Below are 22,743 nucleotides of genomic sequence, written 5' to 3' on the forward strand. Positions count from 1 at the left end.
ACAATGTCCAGCATCTAATAAAAAATACCAGACATTCAAAGAAGTAGCAAAAGGAGACCCATGGACAGAAGAAAAGTCAGTGAAGAGAAACAAACCCAGAAATTAGAGTGACGATGGAATTAAAAATTATTTTTTAAAACAGTTATTATAAGTATGGTCAAGGATTTAAAGGAAAACACAGACTTAATAAAGACAGAAATGGAAGAGAGAAAATTTCTATACCTCAAATATGCAAAATATGAAACGAAAAATGCACTAAATGGGTTTAACAGCAGATTAAGTAATGCCAAAAAAAAGGTCAGTGGACTTGAAAACATACAATATAATTATCCAAGCTGAAAAACAGAGAATTTTAAAAAGCAGAAAGAATAATGAGTAAAGCCAAGGCAGTCAGAATAATATCAAGCAATCTGATATACATGTAATTAGGGTCTCAGAAATCAAAAGAGGTGAAGGGAGGGGAAAAAGGCATTTTTGAATAATGGCCAAATTGTCCCCGAATTTCATGAGAACAATAAATCTCAGAACGAAGGAGTTCAGTGAACCCAAAGCAGCATGAAAAAAAAAAAAAAACATACACCAAAACACATCAAATTAAATTTATGAAAACCAGTGACAAAAAGAAAAATCTTAAAATCTGTCAAGAGGAAACATGACACATTACATAAGGGGAAACAAAGACAATATTTACAACAGACTTCTCATCAGAAAATATGCAAGCCAGAAAACAATGGAACACATAGAAAGGAAAAAAAATCTCCTTATCTAGAGTTCTAGATCAAGCACAAATATCCTTCAAAAATGAAGGTAAAATACCAGATTTTTTTTTCAGATGAACAGAAGCCAATGGAACTGCACTGCAATAAAAGTAACTAGTATAAATGCCTAAAAAAAGTTTCTTCAGATGCAAGAAAAATATCAGATGGAAACCGGGATCTACACAAAAGATAGGAGCACCAGAAATAGTTAATATATAAATAAATATAAAACATGTTTTCTCATTTAATTTCTTGAATAGCTAACTGTTTACAATAAAAATAATAATACATCATGGACTGTATAGCAGATACAGAAGAAAAATGTATGACAACAATAGCTCAAAAGCCAGAAGGAGAAAACAGAAGTATATTGCTCTAAGGTTTTTGCATTATAAAGGAATTTAATATTATTTGGAGGTAAACTGTGATAAGATAAAGATGCATATTATAAACTCTTGACCAGTACTCAAAAAGTAAAAGAGGTATATCTAGTAAGCCAATATTGAGGATAAAAAGGAATCATCAAAAAAATTGAAGAAATCCAAAAGCAAGTAGGAAAAGAGGAAAAAAAAAAGGAACAAAGAACAAATGGGACAGATGGGGGAAAAGCCAAGATAGCAGACTTAAACCCAATCATACCAATATAATTATATTTAATATAAATAGTCTAACTATTATTACAATTAAAAGACAAATTCTTAGAATGAATAAAATTTTAAAAGGCCCAACTATATATTATCCACTTTAACCACAAAAAAAGCACCTTAAATATAGACAAGTTAGGTTAAAAGGAAAATGACAGAAACAGATATATTGTGCAAACACAAATTATAAGAAAGCTGAAGTGGCTAGATTAATATCAAAGTTGACTCCAAGAGGACTATTACTAGGAATATAGAGGGAAATTTTGTAATGATAAAAATGTCAATTCTTCAAGACACAAATCCCAAATGTGTAGGCACCTAATAACAAAGCTTCAAAATATATGAAGCAAAAACTGATATATCTAAAAGGAGAAATTGACAAAACCAGAATTATAATTGGAGATTTCAACAGGCCTCCTCTCAGCAACTGATAGAACAAGCAGACAGAAAATCAATAAGGATATAGAAAACATGAACAACACTATCAACCAACATAACCAAAGTGACATTTATAAAACATTATACCCAACAACAGAATACATATTTTTTCAAATGCTCATGGAACATTCACCCAGAGAAACCATACGCTGGGCCATAAACAAATATAAATATAATTTTTAAAACTGAAATTTCCGAATAGAATTAAATTAGAAATTAACAAAATATCCAGAACATCCTCATTCCCCTGCAAAATCTAAAAAGTAAATAATACTTCTAAAAAACACATAGGACCAAAGAAAAAGATCACAAGGGAAACTAGCAAATATTTTGAATTGACTGATTATGAAAATAGACCAAAATGTGTGGGATACAAGTGCTCAAAGAGAAACCTGTGGCTTTAAATATTTATATTAGAGGGGCCGCCCCATGGCCGAGTGGTTACGTCTGCGCTCTACTTCAGCAGCCCAGGGTTTCGCAGGTTGGGATCCTGGGCACGGATGGTACTGCTCGTCAGGCCACACTGAGGTGTCATCCCACATAGCAGCGTCAGAAGGACCTACAACTAGAATATACAACTATGTACTGGGGGGCTTTGGGGAGAAGAAGAAGAAAAAAAAAAGAGAAGATTAGCAACAGATGTTAGCAGGTGACAATCTTTAAAACACAAAAAAATTTATATTAGAAAGGAAGAAAGGTGTAAAATTGTTCTAAGTTTCTTCCTTCAGAAGCTAGAAAGAGAAATGTAAATTAAGCCAAAAGTAAACTGAGGGAAAGAAATAATGAAGAAAAGAGAATAAACAAAATATTAAAAAAACACTAGAGAAAACCAATAAAACGAAACGAAAAGCTGGTTATTTTAAAAGATAAATAAAATTGCCGAACTTCTCACTAGGCTAATCAGAGAAAGAGAAGACAAATTACCTGTATCAGGAATGAAAGAGGAGGAATTACTTCCCATGCTAACGATACTGAAAGAATAGAATTATTGTAAACACCTTTATGCCAGTAACTACAATTACTAAGATTAAATGGACAAACTCTTTGAAAGAATCACCAAACTAACACAAAAAAGAAACAGAAAATCTGAACAGCCCTGTATCTATTAAAGAAGTGGAATTCATAATTTAAAACCTTCCTGCAAAGAATCCTCCAAGCCAAGACAGCTTCACTGGTAAAGTCGAGCACACATCTCAGGAAGAAATACCACCAGTCCTACATAAACTTTTCCAGAAAACAGAGGAGGGACTACTTCCCAAATCACTTTATGAAACCAACATTACAAGATCAGACAAAACCATTGCAAGAAATTTACACGCCAATATCCTTCGTAAAGTTGGATTTAAAAAAATTGGTAAATTATTAGCAAATCAAATCCAGCAATATACAAAAATGATAACACACCCTCCACATGGAGTTTACGTTGGGAATTCAAGCTTAGCTGAATTAGTTCAAAGCTCCATCAATGTAGTTTGAATCAAGTTTAGTTCAAAAACCCATCAGTGTAATTCCCCATATTAAAAGAACAAAATGAACCTACGATCATCTCACTAGACGCAGAAACAAACATTTAACAAAATTCAACATCTATTCATGGTAAAAATGAAGCAAACTAGGAATTAAAGGGAACTTCATCCGATTAAGGGGATGTTCAAAAACATAGAGCTAACACAACTAATGATGAAAGACTGAACACTTCCCACAGGAACAAAGAAGGGTGCACTCTTAGCACTTCTATTCAACTTTTACGGTAGGTCCTAACCAGTGAAATAAAGCAAGAAAAAAGAAACAAAAGGAATACAGATCAGAAAGGAAAATATAACATCATCTTTATTCACAGACATCATCATGTATATTTACAAAACTTAAAGGACTTTACAGAAAAGCTACTAAAACTAATAATTGAGTTTAGGAAAGTTGCTGTATATAGGATAAATATACAAAATTTAATTGTATTTCTATACGCTGACAGTCAACTGGAAAATAATATTTAAAAACAATGCCACTTATAACAGCATGGAAAAACATGAACTACTTAGGGATAAATTTGAAAACACATGTCCCAGACCCGTACACCAAGAACACAACCATGCTGAGAAAAATTAAAGACCTAAAGAAATGGAAAACTAGATTATGTTTATGGACTGAAAGACCTAAAATTGTTAACAGCCAATCCTCCCCAATTTGATCTACAGATTCAACAAAATCACAACTCAATCTTTGAAGGGTCTTTTGAACAAACTGACAGGTTGATTCTAAAACTTACATTGATAATGCAAAGTACCCAGAAGAGCCAAAACAATTTTGAAAAAGAACAAAGTCGGAGAATCTACCCTGATTTCAAAACATGCTATAAAATTTCAATAATCATGATAGTGTGACATTGGCATAAGAGACACGTAGGTCAAAGTAACAGAATGCAGAGTCCAGAAATAAACCCTTGCATACACACACACATTCAATACACTGAACTGATTTTTGACAGTGATGTCAAGGTAACTCAATGGGAAAGCACAGTCTTTTCCAGATACCCACATGCAAAAACAACTCCAACCCTTACCTCACATCACACAAAAAAACTGACTCAAAATGGATCACTTAATCACAGACCCAAACCACTTAATTACAGACCTAAACCTAATAACTAACACTATAAAACTCCTGAAAGAAATCGTAAGAGAATCTTTGCTACCTTGGAATAGCAATTGGAATTCATACATAGCTGGTGGGAATGTAAAACGGTACAACCATTTTTTAAAAGTTTAGCAGTGCTTTATAAAGTAAAGCCTGTATTTCCCACATCATTCAGCAAGTACACTCCTAGCTATTTACAGAAATAAAAACACATACCACACACAAAAACCAGCAGATGAAAACCAGTACAGTTCACAATCATCAATAAATGGATGGATAGGCAAATTGAAGTCTACCGATACAAGGGTCTACTTAGCAATAAAAGGGAGTGACCTACTTAAAGCAACAATATGAAGTCAGAGAAAGAAGACTTCATACTCTATGATTCCATTTATTAAAAAATTCTAGAAAAGGCACAATGAATCTACAGTAACAGCAGATCAGGGGTTGCCTGGAGGTGAGGGGTGATTTCACAGACATACGCATTTGTCAAAATTCTTGAAACTGTTCTTACTTGCTTAAAATGTGTACGTTTTATTCTTACGTAAATTATACCTCAATAAGGATAATAAAAAATATATGTATTAACGAAAGAATCCATGTAAAAAAATCTCTCAAATAAAAAAAGCTATTCTTAACATCGCCAAAGTACCATCTTGTGCATCTCCAAGATAACTGTGAATATCTTTTAAAAAGTACACAATATTTTTGAAAAATTATTTTCACACCTAACTCCATCAGAACACTGGTTAATGATTTATATTTATTAACCTTAACTAAAAGAGAACTATTGTGAAATTTCTGGGAACTAAACTATTTAATGAAGTTCATTAGTGACATTAGGATGATTTCTTGCCCAACTGCAATAACAACCTATAAACAAAAATTTACATTATTTTCTCTGTATAGCAGACATTGTTAATTGGCTACACAAACATGAACAGCTCCTTCCTCCACAGTAACATACACTCTCTGTTGCTGGGGATAAGAACGGTGCCCACTTAAATAACTACATTTCCCAGCCTCCCTGAGATTAACAAGCATGGCCAGATGGGTTGTAAGGAACTTCCTAAATTTCCTTAAAAAGGAAGGGTGTGGCCTTCCTACATTTCCTCCTCCTTCCTATCTAGAATGCCACCATGATGACAAGAGTCTGAACAGCCATCTTGGACAATATGCTACTTGTGATAAAGACAATGGAATAACAACAAAGAGTGAGCCTGGGTCCCTTGATGACCGAGAAGTAACCAAACCAGTTCTGAAATGCCTGCCTCCAGGCTGCTGGTATATAAAAAAGAAATTAATTTCTATCTTGTTTAAGCTACTTCTCTATTTTTCAATAAGCACAGGATTATGTTACTATACTACATCATTTTTGATATGAGAATGTCAGCAACTGGCTTTTTATTTCTAAAAAACTAAAAGACTTTCAGTGAGGTGGATTTTTTTTGAGACTATGCAATTACCTAGGTTTTTACCTTGCCCCAGTCATTGGTCAAAACAATAAGCTATCCTAATTTTTCATTTTCCAAATGATTCCCCAATTTAGAATAAAGTAGTCTAAGAGAAAAAAAATCTATCTGCCTATCTGTGGGAAGAAATTTAAAGCTGCGTTATTACTCCATTAATCTCTGATAAAACTTTAAAAAAATGTAAACTGTATTATCACTCCATTAATCTCAGACAAATCTATATGCTCTAGTGATTTCTACTTTCATGCCTGCGCTAAATTATCCAGTCTACACTGTTAATTTTTAAAAGGCTCAGAGAAGAAAGAGACCAACGTTAGGAATAGCTGGAGGAGCTTCACAGAAGCCCTAAAAGGATTTACGCAGGAGAAGAGCATACAATACAATGCACTGGTTAGGCGTTCAGGCTCTGTAGTCTTCAGCTCCATCACTTGCTGGCCGTGTGACCTTGGGCAAGTTATTTAAATTTTTTGCTTTAGTTTTCTCATCTGAAAACCAGGAACAGTAGTATCTACCTCATCAGGATCTCAAGGAGAAAATGCATGTACTGGCAAGCAGTTCAGCAGCTGCAGCATTCAGTAAGCACTCTTAGAAAGAGCAAAAGCTCTGAGGTGAGAATGTGCATGACATGTAGAGGTCTGATAACATACAGGTTCCTATTAGTGAGTGGTTGGAAATTTTAAATAAAAAAGGAAAATGAAAGGCTTTTGAGGGATTAAACACTGTTGAAAAATAAGAAAATTCACAGAATATGAATACCTATATGTACGAAAAGATGTTCATAACCTCATTAGAAATAAAGAAAATGAAAATTAAAATATTGAGATATTTTTTGCTCAGAGTGGAAAAAATTAAAATGAGTAAGTTTCACTACTGACAAGGATGGAAGAACTGGGCATTTATATATAGCCCATAGGAATGTACACTGACACATCTTTTTAAAGAATTTATGGCTGTAACTATCAAAATTTAATGCATAACTGCACTATTACAGGGAAAAACACTGAATCTTAATGTTTCTCACAGTTGATGATTAAATAAACAATAGTACATCCCATCCTCAGAAAGAGGATACAACTGTTAAAAATAATAATAATAAAGAATGAGGTATATCTAAATTTACTGACTTGAAAATATTTTAAGACAATGTTAAGTGGAAAAAGCATGTTGCAGGAAAAATTGGAGAATTAGCCCCTATCTGTAATTTTTTAAACTATAAATAAGTCTATCAACACAATGCATAAACTGTGGTGTAAGAGTGAATTATAATTGCACATTGTTGGAACATAACATTAAACTAAAACAGTAAGTTGGGAAAGAATATAGTATACTCCATTTATAAAACGTTCAAAAATGGGGCCGGCCCCGTGACAGAGTGGTTAAGCTCGCACAGTCTGCTTTGGTAGCCCAGGGTTTCACTGGTTCAGATCCTGAGTGCGGACCTAGCACCACTCATCAAGCCACACTGCGGTGGCGTCCCACATGGCACAAACAGAGGGACCTACAACTAGAATATACAACTATGTACTGGGGGGCTTTGGGGAGAAGGAGGAAAAGAAGAAGAAGAAAACGAAGACTGGCAACAGATGTTAGCTCAAGTGCCAATCTTAAAAGAAAAAATTCAAAAACATATAAAATTATATATACACACACACACACACACACACACGATATGCATGATTAAAACTCTGTTAAAAAATAGGGAATGATAAACATAAAATTCAGGATGATAGTTACCTCTGAAGGGAGAGGAAAGAGAGTGGGAAGGGAAGGGCACCAAAGGACATCACAAATGATAAAATGTTTTTTCTTACTCTGGGTATTAGGTACACCGGTGTTCACTGTATCATGATTCTTTCTACTTTATGTATGATTTACACACACTATTTTTATTTATTCCATATCTAATAGAAACAATTTTGAAACTTCTTATGTGTATAGGCGCATGAACATATATGAAAAAACAAGAAAAAAACCTGGAATGATACAAATTAAACTACTAGTAGTTACCTCCCCATAAGGAATGGGAACCTTCATACTAGATCCTTCAATATTGTTTGAATTTGAGACTGATGTAATTTTTTATTAAATTTATAAAATAAATTAGACTTTTCTCTTAAAATTCTAATTATGAAAATTGTAACCACATGGAAAATATTAGTGCATACAGCTGAATAAAGAACTATATTTACTTTGTGTTTATATCTATGTACAAAAAACATGCACATTAATAAGAATAGAAGAGTTGAGGTAAATCTGATCTAATGGAATGGCTGGATTCTAGGTAATTTTTCTACAGTTTTAATCTCTTGGAAGTTTTATTTCTTGGAAATATTTTGTATTTCATTAGTACTACCTCACTTGGAGAGAAATTAAAGAAAAATGACAACTGCAAGGAAGCCAATTCTCGACCTCCAGGGTAGCAACTGAAAAATCTAGCCACATGGGAAGGCTGAATGAATTACAGCCAATCAACAATGGATAGCACACGCTGTGCCAGTAAGTGCACTCAAAACTGGAGAGGATCCCCACCACACCAAGGAGATTACATGAAAAGGTCTGAAGTGCATATGTACATTTAGTGCTTAGCTGAGAACTGGGGCTGCCAAGTAAAAGTACAGCAGGGGCAGGGAAGGGTCCAGAGCACAGGCGCCCAGAAACGCGCTGAAAAAGGAAAGACTATGGAGGGACGGGCAGAGAGGGAGGGAGGAAGGGAAAATTTTTCCCGGTCTGTGAGATAAAAACATGACATGGCATAAAAATTACACCCTCAATACCTATAAAAAAAAATGTCCACTCGGAAAGCTAAGTGCTGAGAAAACAAAGACCAGAACGACAGGAATGGACATTTAAAGGAACCAAAATCAGAATGAGGAATAAGCACCAAAGAGACGCAGTTTTCCAGTCTTTAAAAATGTCCTCTCTATGCTATCTACAATGCCAATTCCTAAAAACTGGCAATCTGCACAAAGGCAAGAAGGAAAACAGGGGTCAAAGTCCATTTCATCCCCCTACCAAAAACATCACCAACATAAAATTAATATAACAAAATCTTTAAAAAACTAAATGAAAACATCCCAAAGTGGGTTTACAGAGGAAAAATGTATCTGCTTTCTGCACTTATCACTATTAAAAGCAGAGGCCCTATGTAACGAAGGCTGATAGAGAGGGCCAACTGCTGTTAGGGTACCCCCCTCAGCATTTTCTTTCTTCCTGTCAGGGTTTCTCCATGCCCATTTCTGTTAATCAGAATTTCACGAGCTCTTCCCCCAGCAAAACATTCTGATTCCTACCTCCCACCCCCACCACCATTACCACCCAAACCTCTCCAAAGTCCCTTCTCCACCCACCCCACTAGTCCTGCCTTTTCCTTTCTTCCCTACCTTTTTTCTCCACCTCTCCCTTCTCTTATAAATCTTATTCTCAACTTAAGAGAGAAATCTTATTCTCACTGCCTCAAATCTTTTCTGAAAACTGGCAGGTTATAAGTGCTAATGTTTGGTTTAAACCTCTGAGTTCTGTAGGGCTTAATCTAACAGCAAGAACCCAGGCTCAGTGAATACTTTCATACATACACATCTGTGATCAAAGCGTAAGTCTTCTACTAACAACTACTGTCCATGTATGTTGCCAACTGTTCCTCCTTGTTTTGCATACACAAGAATGCAAATGCCATAAAACCAAGAACATCTATTTGAAAAGAACATCTATTTGCCATTTGATTCCTCTCCTATGACATATATAATTGGTCACCAAGTCCTGTCAATTCCACCTCCAAAATATTACTTGAATCCATTTCTCTCCATTCCCACTGGCCCTGTCTCATTTCTCACGTCTAGACTACTCTAAGAGCCTTCACACCTGTGGTTCCTCCACACTCCACAGAGTGCACATGAGTTTTCTCTCTGAAACATAAATCTGATCATGTCTTATCCTCCTTAAAACCCTTCAGGAAGTCCCCTGTGCATACAGAATAAACTCCAGCTCCTTCACGTCATCCAGTCGGGCATCAAACATCACTTTTCAGTCTTGTCTCTCATTTATTAAAGACTAGGCATTAAATAAAAGGTAAGTAAATTTAATAAAGGAGAATAATTTCCAAGGATGTCTAGAAATGTTGTTGCATAACTTATTAATGTATTATTTATGTGATTACTTAAGTAACTGACAAACTTCTTCATCTCAACCATACAATATTACCACCAAACTCAAACTTTTACAAAATAGCTAAACAAAGTTCTATCCATATAATGTATTAAAACCAGACTGGGGTGTTTAAAATATTTCCATTTTCAATTCCAATATTAAAATGTAAGGTGAATCACAAGGAATCTAAATCAAGTTATTTTCTAAAATGAGTGTTAATATACAGCACCAAATTTCTCACAGTTTTCTGGAAATTGTTAATAGTCAGCTCTTTGAGTTCTTAACAGTGTTTCACATCTACCATATGAGAAAGTTTGGCAACAAAATCCAAAATTACTTTAGAAGATGAACACCCACCTTAGTGAGTCCCATTCATTTTCCATCTAGAATATTCCTTGAGTTTACCATATACCACCAAAACAAGCATTCACTTTAACAGATTCATTAGAAAAGTTTCCCAAGAACAAGTAAATACTACTTCTTCAAATCAAATTTATAAAATTTACTAAAGAAGCCAATTTATTAGCTTACATATGTCAAAGTATGAGTTCTCACGAGAATCATTCTACTGTTTAATTAAATGTTATGGGATCTTGCAGACAGACTCAAGAATAGCACCATCTGTCTGGGTTGCAAAGCTCAGTTTCACCATGATATTACCAAACAGCAACAAAATATCATTTTCATACATCTCTCTCTCAAGTAATTTATAGACAACTAGTGAATTTAGTCTACTGGGATCATGACACTTGATTCGATCCATACAGATGATTACACTTTGTACGTAAACCAATATACTTCGAAAAGTATTTACAGTAATTTAAACTTTAGTTAAGAACTTGTCTATCAGAAGGTAAATATTTATGGTCTTCAGAAGCTAAGATGTAGATTTAAGCCTTGGTATAAATTCTAAATGTTAAACTGCTTAAGGTTTTATATAAATCTGTAAAACTAAAAAATGTCTGTTATTTGTTTGCAATAATTATCATGCAGGTAAATTTTTCTAAAATTTCTACAGCCCTATGATTATATCACTACACTTTTGATAGGATTTCAATTCCCTTTTTTTAAGGTGAAAAGTACTTAAAAAGAGAAAGAATTATAAATAAAACCATCTTTGCAATCTGAAGAACACAGAAACAAAGGTGACTGAGAAATGTCTCATTATAATCCTGAATTCAAAAACAGCAAATAATACTTGCCACTGCGATCATAACCTAAACAATTCATACAGGCACGCCTGCCACAGGCATAACATCCTCTGCCCCTCCCCAACGCTGAGTATGAAGGCAGAGTTCGATAAAGTAAAATCTTCAATACACGAGTACTATTCTCCTAACGTTCAACTGTGGAAGAAATTGCTAAAAGAAGCTGTATGGGATAATAGATGGTTTAACTAGGCAGTCTCAAATGAGTAAAACAACACTAACTGGGCAAAGGTAACAACTCGGGTCTCATAGACCAAACTTGCTAATAAAACCTGGAGATTATCTCAACAGGATACTTTTCTTTCTTTATCTCAAGGTTCTGCTTAATGATTACTTCAGTTGTGCCAAAAATGGAAATCAGGATGCTATCTGATGTTTGCTAGACAAGCACAGACAGGGCACAACTTACAATTCTACTCCCCACTTATGATAATTTGCCTTGATCCCCAGAAAGCAAAAACGCCACCCCCACTTGATTTGTCCCAACACCTAATCAATGGACCACTGTACCCACCTCCATGAAAACTGTACGAAAACAAGGTTCACTGAAGCACTAGGCTCAGAACCTGGAAGGCAGCCGTTCAAGCAGGGCAGGAATTCTTGGCACACATCTCCACTGCATGAAAGCCAACACAACCAAAAGTAAAGTTCTTCCCAGGGTTTTTGCTCATCAGTAAGACCCCCATCAGAAGGTACTAAATTGCTGACTTAAGCAACAATTAGAGCAAAGAGCAGAACTAAGATAACAAATTACAGAGAAAGAAGAGAAGACACTGACCAAAGAAGCAATCCTTAAAATAACATTTTCTAGGGTGGCTGACTAAACTGTCTCTAAAAGCAATTCCAAAGGAAAAGGACGAAGAAATATTATGGACAATGGCATTGGTATCTGATCCATCTCAAGGGGGCTTTGACAAATACTTCTCATTTGGGCAGATGTGTATCAGTTCTGGCATGACTAGCCAAAATCAGTTTTATAACTGTGAAGTGTACAACTTGAGGTGACATTCGACCTTCTTAAAAAGACCATTAAAAGAAAATAAAAATAAAGATGGTTGATTGCAATAAGCACATCAAGTAAAATGCAAAACTTTTAGCTAAAATTTTTTCTAAATGTTTACTCAGGGGCCAGCCCACTGGTATAGTGGTTAAGTTCATGTGCTCTGCTTCAGTGGCCTGGGGTTCACAGGTTCGGATCCCCAGCACAGACCTACCAGCACTCATCAAGCCATGCTGTGCCAGTGTCCCACATACAAAATAGAGGAAGACTGGCACAGGTGGCCCAGCAACAATCTTCCTCAAGCAAAAAGAGGGGGATCAGCAAGAGATGTTAGCTCAGGGCCAATCTTCCTCATAAAAGAAAAAAGTTTATTCAGTCTCAAGCTCACTATCTTTTTTTTTTAAAGATTGGCACCTGAGCTAACAACTGTTGCCAATCTTTTTTTTTTTTTCTGCTTTATCTCCCCAAATCCCCCCAGTACATAGTTGTATATCTCAGTTGCAGGTCCTTCTAGTTGCAGCATGTGGGACACCGCCTCAGCGTGGCCTGACGAGCGGCGCCATGTCCGTGCTCAGAATCTGAACCAGTGAAACCCTGGGCTGCCTCAGCAGAGCGCACGAACTTAACCACTCGGCCACAGGGCCAGCCCCTCAAGCTCAATACCTTTAATCTTTGAATTTTAAAAGCACTCAAGCTACAACTGAGATTGTCCCCCTTCCTTCACACTTATTCATTCCTTATATATTCTCACATCTTTTATTTCTAAGAGGTATCTTACTCTTTTCCAGTGCTAACCCCATCATCTGGGTACCATCTCAAGCCAGGCTTGTTTCACCAATTTTCAACTCTTCTTATATCTTCCATCTTTCTTTCTTTCTCTCCACCATAGCTGCTCCTAAGTCCATAAACACAAATGAGGCTCTCACCTACTAAAAGATTTCCTTCAATCTACCTTTCAATCTCTTACCCTCCCCACTCCCATGTCCCTGCTTGGTTCACCATGAACCTTCTTCACCTGAAAAGTGAAGTACTCTGTACCTCTCCCCTTCAAGGTGCACCACAATTGTCTTTGAAAACTACGCTTATTCTCTCTTTATTTGTATATCAGAGAAAGCAAAATTACGCTGTCTATTTAAAGCACATATAACACAGACATTCATGACTTAAATGTCTAGGCTACATGAGAAGTAATCCTAAACCAAAACCTAATTTGTTCTCAATGCACAAAATTTAAAGAATGATGGGTTACACAGTTCAACAATTCCAGTTTGTATATCTAAGAGAGCAATCCTAGAAAGGCTTTTAAACACATTATTAAATGTAATACCATTTAACACACTTGTTTTTCCTCAACTCATCTCTCATAATAGTTTCTATATCGTCTTGGATTATCTCCCGCTTTTAGTTTCATGTCCCATCTGCTCATTTAAGATTCACGTCTGTCCAGTTTCTGAAATATTTGTCACTTTAGTCATTAGCATTTTGCGTAATATAGCACTGTTTTTTTTAAAGTTCAGAACTGAATTATTTTAGAAAACTGATTATTTTAACATCACCATTTCTTAATCTAAATTGGCCTGCCCACACTTAAAATTTTCAACCTAACAAAAATTAGATTTCAATAAATTTTTATACTGTTCTTTAAAAAGAAACCAAGAACAAAGACCACAAATTAGAAGTGCTCTCCTACATACCATTTCCGTAAATATTATCAAAGACAGACTCAGCGTTGTCAACTGAGCCTCCCAAGAATGTCCTTTCCATTTCTCTCTAGCAAGCCACATGCATTATTTGAAAATGAATTACATAGGTCCTACGTTTCTCAAGTAACATACAAAAAGTTAACATTTCTAAATAATAGTTTATTGGCTACCCCATCCAACCTCATCACCAATTCTTTTTCATTTCACTGGGGCCCTGAAGTCCTCATCTACCAGACAAAATAGCAAGTAGAAAGCTTGTCTCTAGCGGTGAGTGAAGGAAGAAACAGAAAGGAAGAGCTGAAGGGCAAAGAAATACAGAATCCTTTCCTGATGACATCAGAGGACCTGCCGTTACTCTTGACGTTTTCCTAAAGGCCCATCAGCAAAGAGGAAGCAGCGGTGGACTCCTGCACCGAACCCGCTGCTCTGCCCACAGGTGTCCTTGCCTCACAGCCTCTCCCTGAGCCTCTCTCCAGGACAGCAGTCCTCTCCTGGGCCTAGAAGAGACCCCCGAGCCCGGGCCGCCCTCACCTCCACTGCCTGAAGCCAAGAAGGGTTTGCAGGGAGCGCCTGCTCTGACTGCCAGCACTCTACAGTCAGAGGAAACGTGCTGCTGACATTCTAAACAGGAACAATAAACCTAAGCTCATTCCCATAAAAATGTTGCCATAAATAGCATATGAGTTCTATAACACAAGTAATTAAGTACAATATAACATAAATAGGCTATGCATCATTTGTAGCAACAGAAGTAAGGGTAGGTTTTTATGTGAAAACAAACTTAGAAATTAACTTTTTCTAATATTTTACAATGTTGGAAACCACCTACACGTAAAATTCTACATTTGTGGATAAAAACTTAGGCGACTATTCATATTCAACATGACTAATACAAAAACTACAGATGGGGGGCCCTCCTTCTGCCAACAAAGTCTAAACAAAATTTTAAATGTTGCTGCATTATTAAATGAAAAACAGAAATTAGCTGGTAGTTAAGGATACAAACTTAGTTCAAAACATAGTAAGGGTTGTGACACGTGTGTCAGACTAAAACGTGACTTTGTCTTTAAGAAGAAAAAGATATTTATTAAGTACTAGTTCTGACATTCCCTGAGACAAATCTCAAAATGTTAATAGAACTGCTATTTAAAGTTCAAAGAGCACTCCGGAGCTGCCAAGGAATTAATAGCTTAAACTACCAAATAAGAGCCACAGTTCAATTCCCAGTCCCAGCCAGTCACAGCGCAAGGTTGGCACAGTAAAATCATGCAGCGTATTAAAGACACACAACTGTGAATCATAGATACAAATGAGAAAAGTAGCATCTAAAGGTAAATTTCAAGTTTTTCTTCTCAATCATGGCAACTTTATGAGGAAAGACACAAGAAGAACAATTGAATCTTCTGCTCCCCCAAAACAAGTACAAATACAACATACCTGCCATACTTAAATTTTGCCATTCCAACTTCCTGGTTAATTACCTAGGGCTACTCTATAACTTTAGTTGTAATTTTCTAAGCACACACCTCTTGATCAGTTGGAATTCTTTTTTAAAAAGATTTTCTGGAATGCATCTAAAATATTACCAAGCCACAGCACGTACAGGCTAGATAATATATATTCAGAACAAAGAGCTAAACATCTAAATAAGTTCAAAGAAAAATAACATAATTATGATCAAGACCTAAATGGGCAATGAGAATTCCCTTAGGGAATAAGATGGAGAAGAGCACAGTTGTCCAGTAATTCATTCATTTAACAAATAGTTAATGAGCACCTAACTACGAAGAGAATGCAAAGATGACTTAGACAGGGTCACTGCCCTACAGAAGCTCATATGCTTTTCAGAGGTACACAGAAGGAGGTACACAGAAGAAGCAAGAGTGACTAGTTCTGCCTGCAGGAGTCAGGGAAAGCTTCACAGAGGAGGTGACATTTGACCTACTTAAAAGATGAGTAGGATTGCGCCAGGCTTATACACACGCAAAAAAACTAGGAACTGGTTCCTGAGTTAGACAAACGTATGTTTTTCCTTATTTCTCTTTAGGACATTAAAATTCAAACTTGAGAATTAGCAACACAAAATGTTTTTTCACTCCAATTATACTCTTTGAATACCTTACTCATTAGCTCTCAAATTAAACCCAGAAGAATTTAATCATCGTTCCTATTTAATGAAATAACATGGAACTATATGAAGAAACTTTGTGTGTCTTCCACAAAAAGATTCCTCAAAAGTTTATCAATGTTCTTTGGAGGGGAAAAAAAATCACAGTAGTTTTCATGCAGTTTAATACCCTTTTATTAGACACTTAATCTTTGAAATTTCCACTCAATATTATAAAAATTCTATTCACAATTATTTTACTTGAAATAATTTCCTCAAATTTAATTTTAAAATCAAATGTCTTAAATACAACCAATTAATGCAGTGATTTAATACAAACTGAAACAATTATTAAAGCAATCTAGTGAAGCTTGAAAAAAGAAAAAGTATTTACCTACAAGTTTACCTATTTCTCTTTATCTTCCCTTTTCCATTTTATAAGTTAAAGTTACAAGTTTAAACTATGCAAAATAAAGACACAAATGAAATTTTAATATAATCAACTCAGGAAGTTCCTTAACAGTAATGGAATGTCACTGTACTGGAAAAAGTACAAAATGTAGAAAGCTGTCAACCTGGGCTGTGTGCTATTTCACAGTAGCAGAAATACAGTTTTAATAAGATTCTACCACAATTCATGTAGAACGAAAAATTAAACATTCAGAAATACACAGAGTATGGAGATGCCAATGACATAACATTTTTCCCTGGACACAATTAATTCTCCTAATTCTCACCTAGAAAGACAGAAAAAAGAAGTCATCTTTCTTCTTTTTTTTCAGACTAGAATCCAAATGTATTCTACAAAATATTTTATTAGCTTAAAAAAGGAAAACAACTCTATTCCAACAAACACGCTAATATAAATGCAAGTGAAACAGGGGTTCCCAAAAGACTATGACAGCCAAATTAATGAGGATAGAATCTAATCTACACTACAGATGATTTTAAAAATTAAACAAGAAAACAATGTAGTTGAGTAGGGGAAATGTCTCTGAAATAAACAAACGCCAATCACAACATTTTAAAAGAATTTAACACTATGTTTATATCAACTAAAGCAAAGATAGAAAACTAAGCTGATGTACAAGTGACCTCATACTAAACAAAAATTGGACGAGCACACATATTTCATTCATGCAAATAAGTCTGAGTTTACAATTCCTCGTTTATGTTAATATTTACCAAGATTAATGGAAAATCATCTCCCCTATGTAATGAAGTGAATTCCCCCAACAGAACAAAGCTAACACCTTCAAATCTTTCAAATAAACAATGAAAGCATATACTATAAAAGGAAATTATCTGAATGGGATCAGAAAAAAGTTAAGTAATTCAAGAAGGAAAAAAGTCCTAAATTCCAAGAACACATTACAAATATTGATTCCATTAATTCCAAAACTCTAAGTCAGTCCTTTGAAACAAACATGCATGTGTGTGCGTGTGTGTGAATTTTTTTTTAACTACACCACACAGCATATTTTTATGCTACCTAATTACCTCACTTTGCAATGCATTAAATGTCATTTCTCAAAATAGGAATGTTTATAAAATGACAAAAAAGAAATTCTGGCGGCCAACACTATACAACACACAGTTTGTAAAGCGGTATTGTCCATTTTAAACAAATGACACTGGTAGCAACGTTGCAGAAATCCGTCTTCTTGGTTTATAATAAATTGTTGCAATGCACAGTTCAGTAATAACAATACCTAATATTCAACCTTATTACTAATTCTCATAAATTCTGCCTAATCTCTCTCACTGGCTAGCTTCTGTGAAATAAATGTATCACCCACTTTATACAAATCAGTACCTTCTACTACTAGTTTAAAGGAGGGCAACATTATTTTCTTCCATCAAATAAGTTATTTCAGAAAAATATCTAGTGTATCTTTGAATCAAACTTTGAGAGACAGCTGAATTAATTGTTCATTAAAAACATCCAGATAAACAATCTTACTACTATTTACATTGAGTTTCATCTCAATTTTAAATAATTTGACAAACATAACTATAGATGTACTTATCTTTTGCAAATGGTCATCATAATTTATGGCATACAGCACAAACTGGTGACAGACTATCCTCTTTATTAATCTCAAGAGTAGAGGAGATTTCTGAAAGTGTTTGATGAACACAATTAACTCACAATCAACCAGGCTAAATTAGCCAGTGAACGAAAAAGATAAATCCATTTTTCCTTACCTAGTTAATATAATCCACTATATTAGTTAGTATATATATACTATAATTTAACGTTATTTAAAGGAATGCCTAAAGAGATTTTTTTCCCCAAATAAATACCTAACACAATCATGAGAAAAATGACCAAAGATTCCACAGAAAGTGCTAAGCTATACAAGCACCTCACATAAACTCAATAAACACTTACTGTCCTTAAGGCACCCTTCATTCTCACAAAGAAGAAACAGACCCAACCTAACTTCCTCTCAGTGAGCACTTCAAGCACTAACACAGCAACGCACTCTGCAGCATACAAGTCTAAGGTACATTATTTTCTCTCGAAAATTATGAACTCATCGCACATACAAATGGCTCTTTAAAACGGTCCCGTAAACTGCTACACTATGCCTTAAATTGCTGTCTATTATGTACTTAAAAATATTTACTGGCAATTGGAGGTTAATATGGCAACTATTACCGGGTGGCAATTATTGCTATTAAAAATATATAAATACTCTAACACCATGTGCTACAAACAACATGCTAAACAGAAAACATACATTAGCAAAGTATAAATATTTTCATTAAAGAAAATGAACCATCATAAAAAAAAGATGCTTTAAGTGTAAATACTAAAATTGGAAACTGAGATGAAAAAATACCCTGTGTCTGTATTTTGGCGCTGGTGAAGATTAGTGAAATCACTCCCTTTTCCTCATTTTCAATTGGCAGTCCTCCCCATTTGGTTCTAGCTCAAAAGAATAGATGTCAAAGTTTCTACATTTACAACTATGTTCCTTCTCTACAAAAAATAAATTTCTTAAAAAAAAACAAAAGCAGGTCATCAAGAGATTACCTTAAAACCTTCAAATATAGAATTCATAGTCCTTAATAGAAATTATGTATTAAAGTGCACGTGTGTTTCAATTCGGGGAGGAAGAATCTGATCTTATCACCCAATCACCCCATAGTTAGGATGATTCTAACAAATAAAACAACAGGAACGTGGAGCATACATACTTAACATTCAGATCACCTCACGTCAAAGAGTATATACCTAAATCTAGCTGAAGGACACAAAATCGGTTTTCTCCATATCATTTCAATAGAGAAACAAAACTAAAGATATATGTACATCTGGAACTTATAATATGTCTTCCCACAAGGGTAAGTTGAATACCAGAGGGTACACTGTTATACTTTTCAAAAGGGCAGATTTAACACAATTAACTGAATTATAACTGAGTGAATCTATAACAAGAGTCTCCCAGAAATGTGATAGACAGCATGAGAAAACAGTTCTCAGTCACAAACGCACAGCCAGGCATGCATTTAATACAGTAGCTACAAATAATCTCACAACAGTAAGAACCAGAAACATACAATGACCCGTATCATATATACACAATGGCATTTTTCACATGGTAGGAAAGGGAGGCGGGGTTGAGAGAGAATTTAGGAAATCTGAGGCCATGAGGTAGAATATCAGAAAGCAAAGTAAGTAAAAGACTAACAAAAACCTTAAGGTACCTGATTGCACAATCAAGTTTCGCCAAGCCATAATGAACACCTAAAGGTACTGGAAAGCGGGTGGGTCATTAACGTGGTACAGAACTCTAATCTCAAGTTTATATTTCAATCCACATTAATATGAGTATCTAGGTAAATTCTCTATAAACAATACTTTTCTCTGCTCAAAAATACTGCAGGCCAAAAGAATACATACATGTTATTAAGCACACATGCTTCACTGTGAACAGGTGATGATTTTATCTCCTTCAGAATTAACTATACTATACAATGGACTTCAAGCAACGTATTTTTAATATTCTCGCTGCTAATATCTAATGTTCAAAAAAATTCAATTTGGAATGAGAAAAACTTACATCAGCAGCTTTTTAACTGATTTGTAATTTAAAAAATAGCACCTTATCCACTCTCTACAAAAGAATGTAGACATTCTATAGTCCTTTAAAAAAAAAAATCAAAGCATGCATTTCCGCAGTTCTGCATTTCAAAGTTGCTACCTAAACAGTAATTCTGTTTAAAAAAAAAAAAGTATATTCAAAAATCAATTCCTAGTTTAAAGAGCTTTAAGAGAAAATACCCGAAGTACAAACCTTTAGTCAGTCATAAAGCAGAGAATCCTCTCCCACAAAATTTTCTCCAAAAGAACCTCGAGCATCTTATCTCTATAACATTATCACCCTTACTTAAGCTTTAAAAAAAATAAATGATAAAAGAAATGATATATCTTAAAGACTGGCTACACATATAATAGACTTTCATTTGTCTACAAAATCTACTGTATATAAATTAGCCACATACACCCAAGCCATTACCAGTCAGCATGATATATGGTAATCTGGGGGATCTCTCCTCACTAATATAAGTCTACTTGGTTATTTTAATTACCTGTTAAAGTGTCAATGTGGTCACCAGCCGCCAAACAAAAACCATTTTAAATACCCCTTAATCAATATGTTTGCTAATCTATGAAAGTCCCTGAATCTGAGTGATACTAAACGATAGATTGAGGGGGAGAAAAGAGGAGGCAAAATGAGTTTTATTCACATATACCAAAAGACCAAGAGAAAACTATGATCATACTGAGAGGAAGAATCGCAACTCGCAATTGAATTTTAAGATTAAATATCTGAATAAAAATGTTGGAAGAGAAAAAAAATTGACCTGATCTTACTACAGTGAAAGCACGGATACTATTGTCGCTGGGTCTTTGTAGGTAAAAATCGCATGTTTTGATCTTTTTTATCTGTATAATGAGACATTTAATAAAATAACACTTCTATTTGAAAAGTTGGCAAGAATCTGTATTTCTCCACTAGTCTCAAAGAAAAAAGCATCTATGCTACCCATAATTAAATGTAACTAATTACAATCTGAACACTAAATTATTTATCCAGTGTAAACAAGGATTAAGAGGAAATAATGCTCCCATCTACAGCAGAGGTTACAGAAAACAATTTCCAAAATGCACGCCCTCCAAAAGGCAGCCCCCCCAGAAAGGGTACACAAGTTGAAATAAGTTGCTTTTTTTAAGGCTACATTAAACAAACCGTTCAGCCAATTTTCCAATTATATTCTACGCTTGAAACATAATTGCCTTACATCTGTTTACAAATCTTTGCTCAATATTTAAACAAATTCGTAGTCTCCCGGGCACATAGCTATACATACAGTAACTCATGCACAAAGCACATATTTAAAGACCACGCACCGCAATTATTAGCCTAAACGCCAGGTTTAACAACGTGAATGTTTTCAGAGCTAGGTAACACGACCCAATAAAAAGCAAAGATGGCATTTACCACCAAATGTCACTGCCACCGCCAGGAACGAGTCGCTGGAGCCCTATGCATTTTTAATTTCGATGAATCTAGACGCCGTCGTCGGGTGCCAGGCTTCCAGGAGAACAATTGACACCCTAACTGCTTCGAGATTAAGGCAGACGGTTCAAACCCGAAGGAAAAGTTGTCAATTATCAGAGAGCGCGCGCGCGCGAGGGGAAGGCAGATAAAAGCGATGTTATCCAAGCGCCCAGCTTGTTGCTTTTGTGTGTGTGTGTGGATTCGTTGTTAGGATAGGGAAAACAGTTTTTAAAAGACACAGGAGGAAAGAAAGAAGAAACAGCTTTCTCCACCTTCCGTCGGCTCGGCGCAATGGCTCTCCGGCGGAGTGAGCCCGAGAGGCGGGCGGCTGCCGGTGTTTACACCCGCGGGGGCTTCGGTGCCAGGGTCCTCTACTGACACCATCGCGTTCCATCAACTGTTTGCGGGCGAAACTGCAGGTGTCATGATGGAATTTAAAAAAAAAAAAAATTCAAAAGCGGGACGGCGGGCGGGCGATCCCACAGGGGGGAGGAAAGGCTGCTTATCGCAGGCGCGGGCAGCCCCAGGCAAAAGCCTTCCACGTTTAGGGGGGGAAAAAAAAGGGGGGGAGCGGGGAGGGGAGGGGGGTGTGATGGCAACAGAGGGTGGGCGTTCGGAGTGCGACCCGGAATCCGCAGCTCTGAGACTCGCACATGCAAATTCCACGCCGAGCGCCGCGCTCACAAACGATTTTTAAAGAGCCAAATAAACACTGGACGGGGTCCAAGGCGAGGGGGCGCCGATCCAAGCGGGGGAGCCGCGGCGGGGCGCACGGCGGGGAGAGGCGAGGGAGGGGCGAAGTCCCGCGGCGGGAGGAGAAAGTTGGTCGGCGGCGGAGGTCGGGCGCCCCCACCCCCCCCCGGCCGGCCCCCTCCCCGCCGCCCGGCGACTCACCAGCGAGAAGAGGTTGGAGTGACAATCCTCCAGGCTCGCCCCGTTCGCCACCCAGTTCGCTGCCGCAGTCATGATCCTCCGCGAGCCCGGCCGCCAGAGCGGGGCATGTCGGAGCGAGGCGTCCGAGGCGAGGCCGGGCCGGGCGGCGGCGCCTCGCCGGGGAGCG

General features: G+C 36.3%; 1 protein-coding gene across 2 annotated transcripts in view; it reads right to left on the minus strand.

Annotated features, from left to right (window-relative positions):
- Window positions 1-22,737, minus strand: part of MED13L (mediator complex subunit 13L) — a 282,014-nt gene extending 259,277 nt beyond the window's left edge. For both annotated transcript variants that reach the window (XM_046640123.1, XM_046640122.1), the window contains exon 1: window positions 22,578-22,737. In XM_046640123.1, the coding sequence (XP_046496079.1) occupies window positions 22,578-22,649 (72 nt within the window). In that variant the 5' untranslated portion in view covers window positions 22,650-22,737. The remainder of the gene's footprint in view (window positions 1-22,577) is intronic.
- Between the last annotated feature and the right edge of the window lie 6 nt (window positions 22,738-22,743).

The sequence above is a fragment of the Equus quagga genome, chromosome 15 (genome assembly GCF_021613505.1).
Source record: "Equus quagga isolate Etosha38 chromosome 15, UCLA_HA_Equagga_1.0, whole genome shotgun sequence".
NCBI lineage: Eukaryota > Metazoa > Chordata > Mammalia > Perissodactyla > Equidae > Equus > Equus quagga.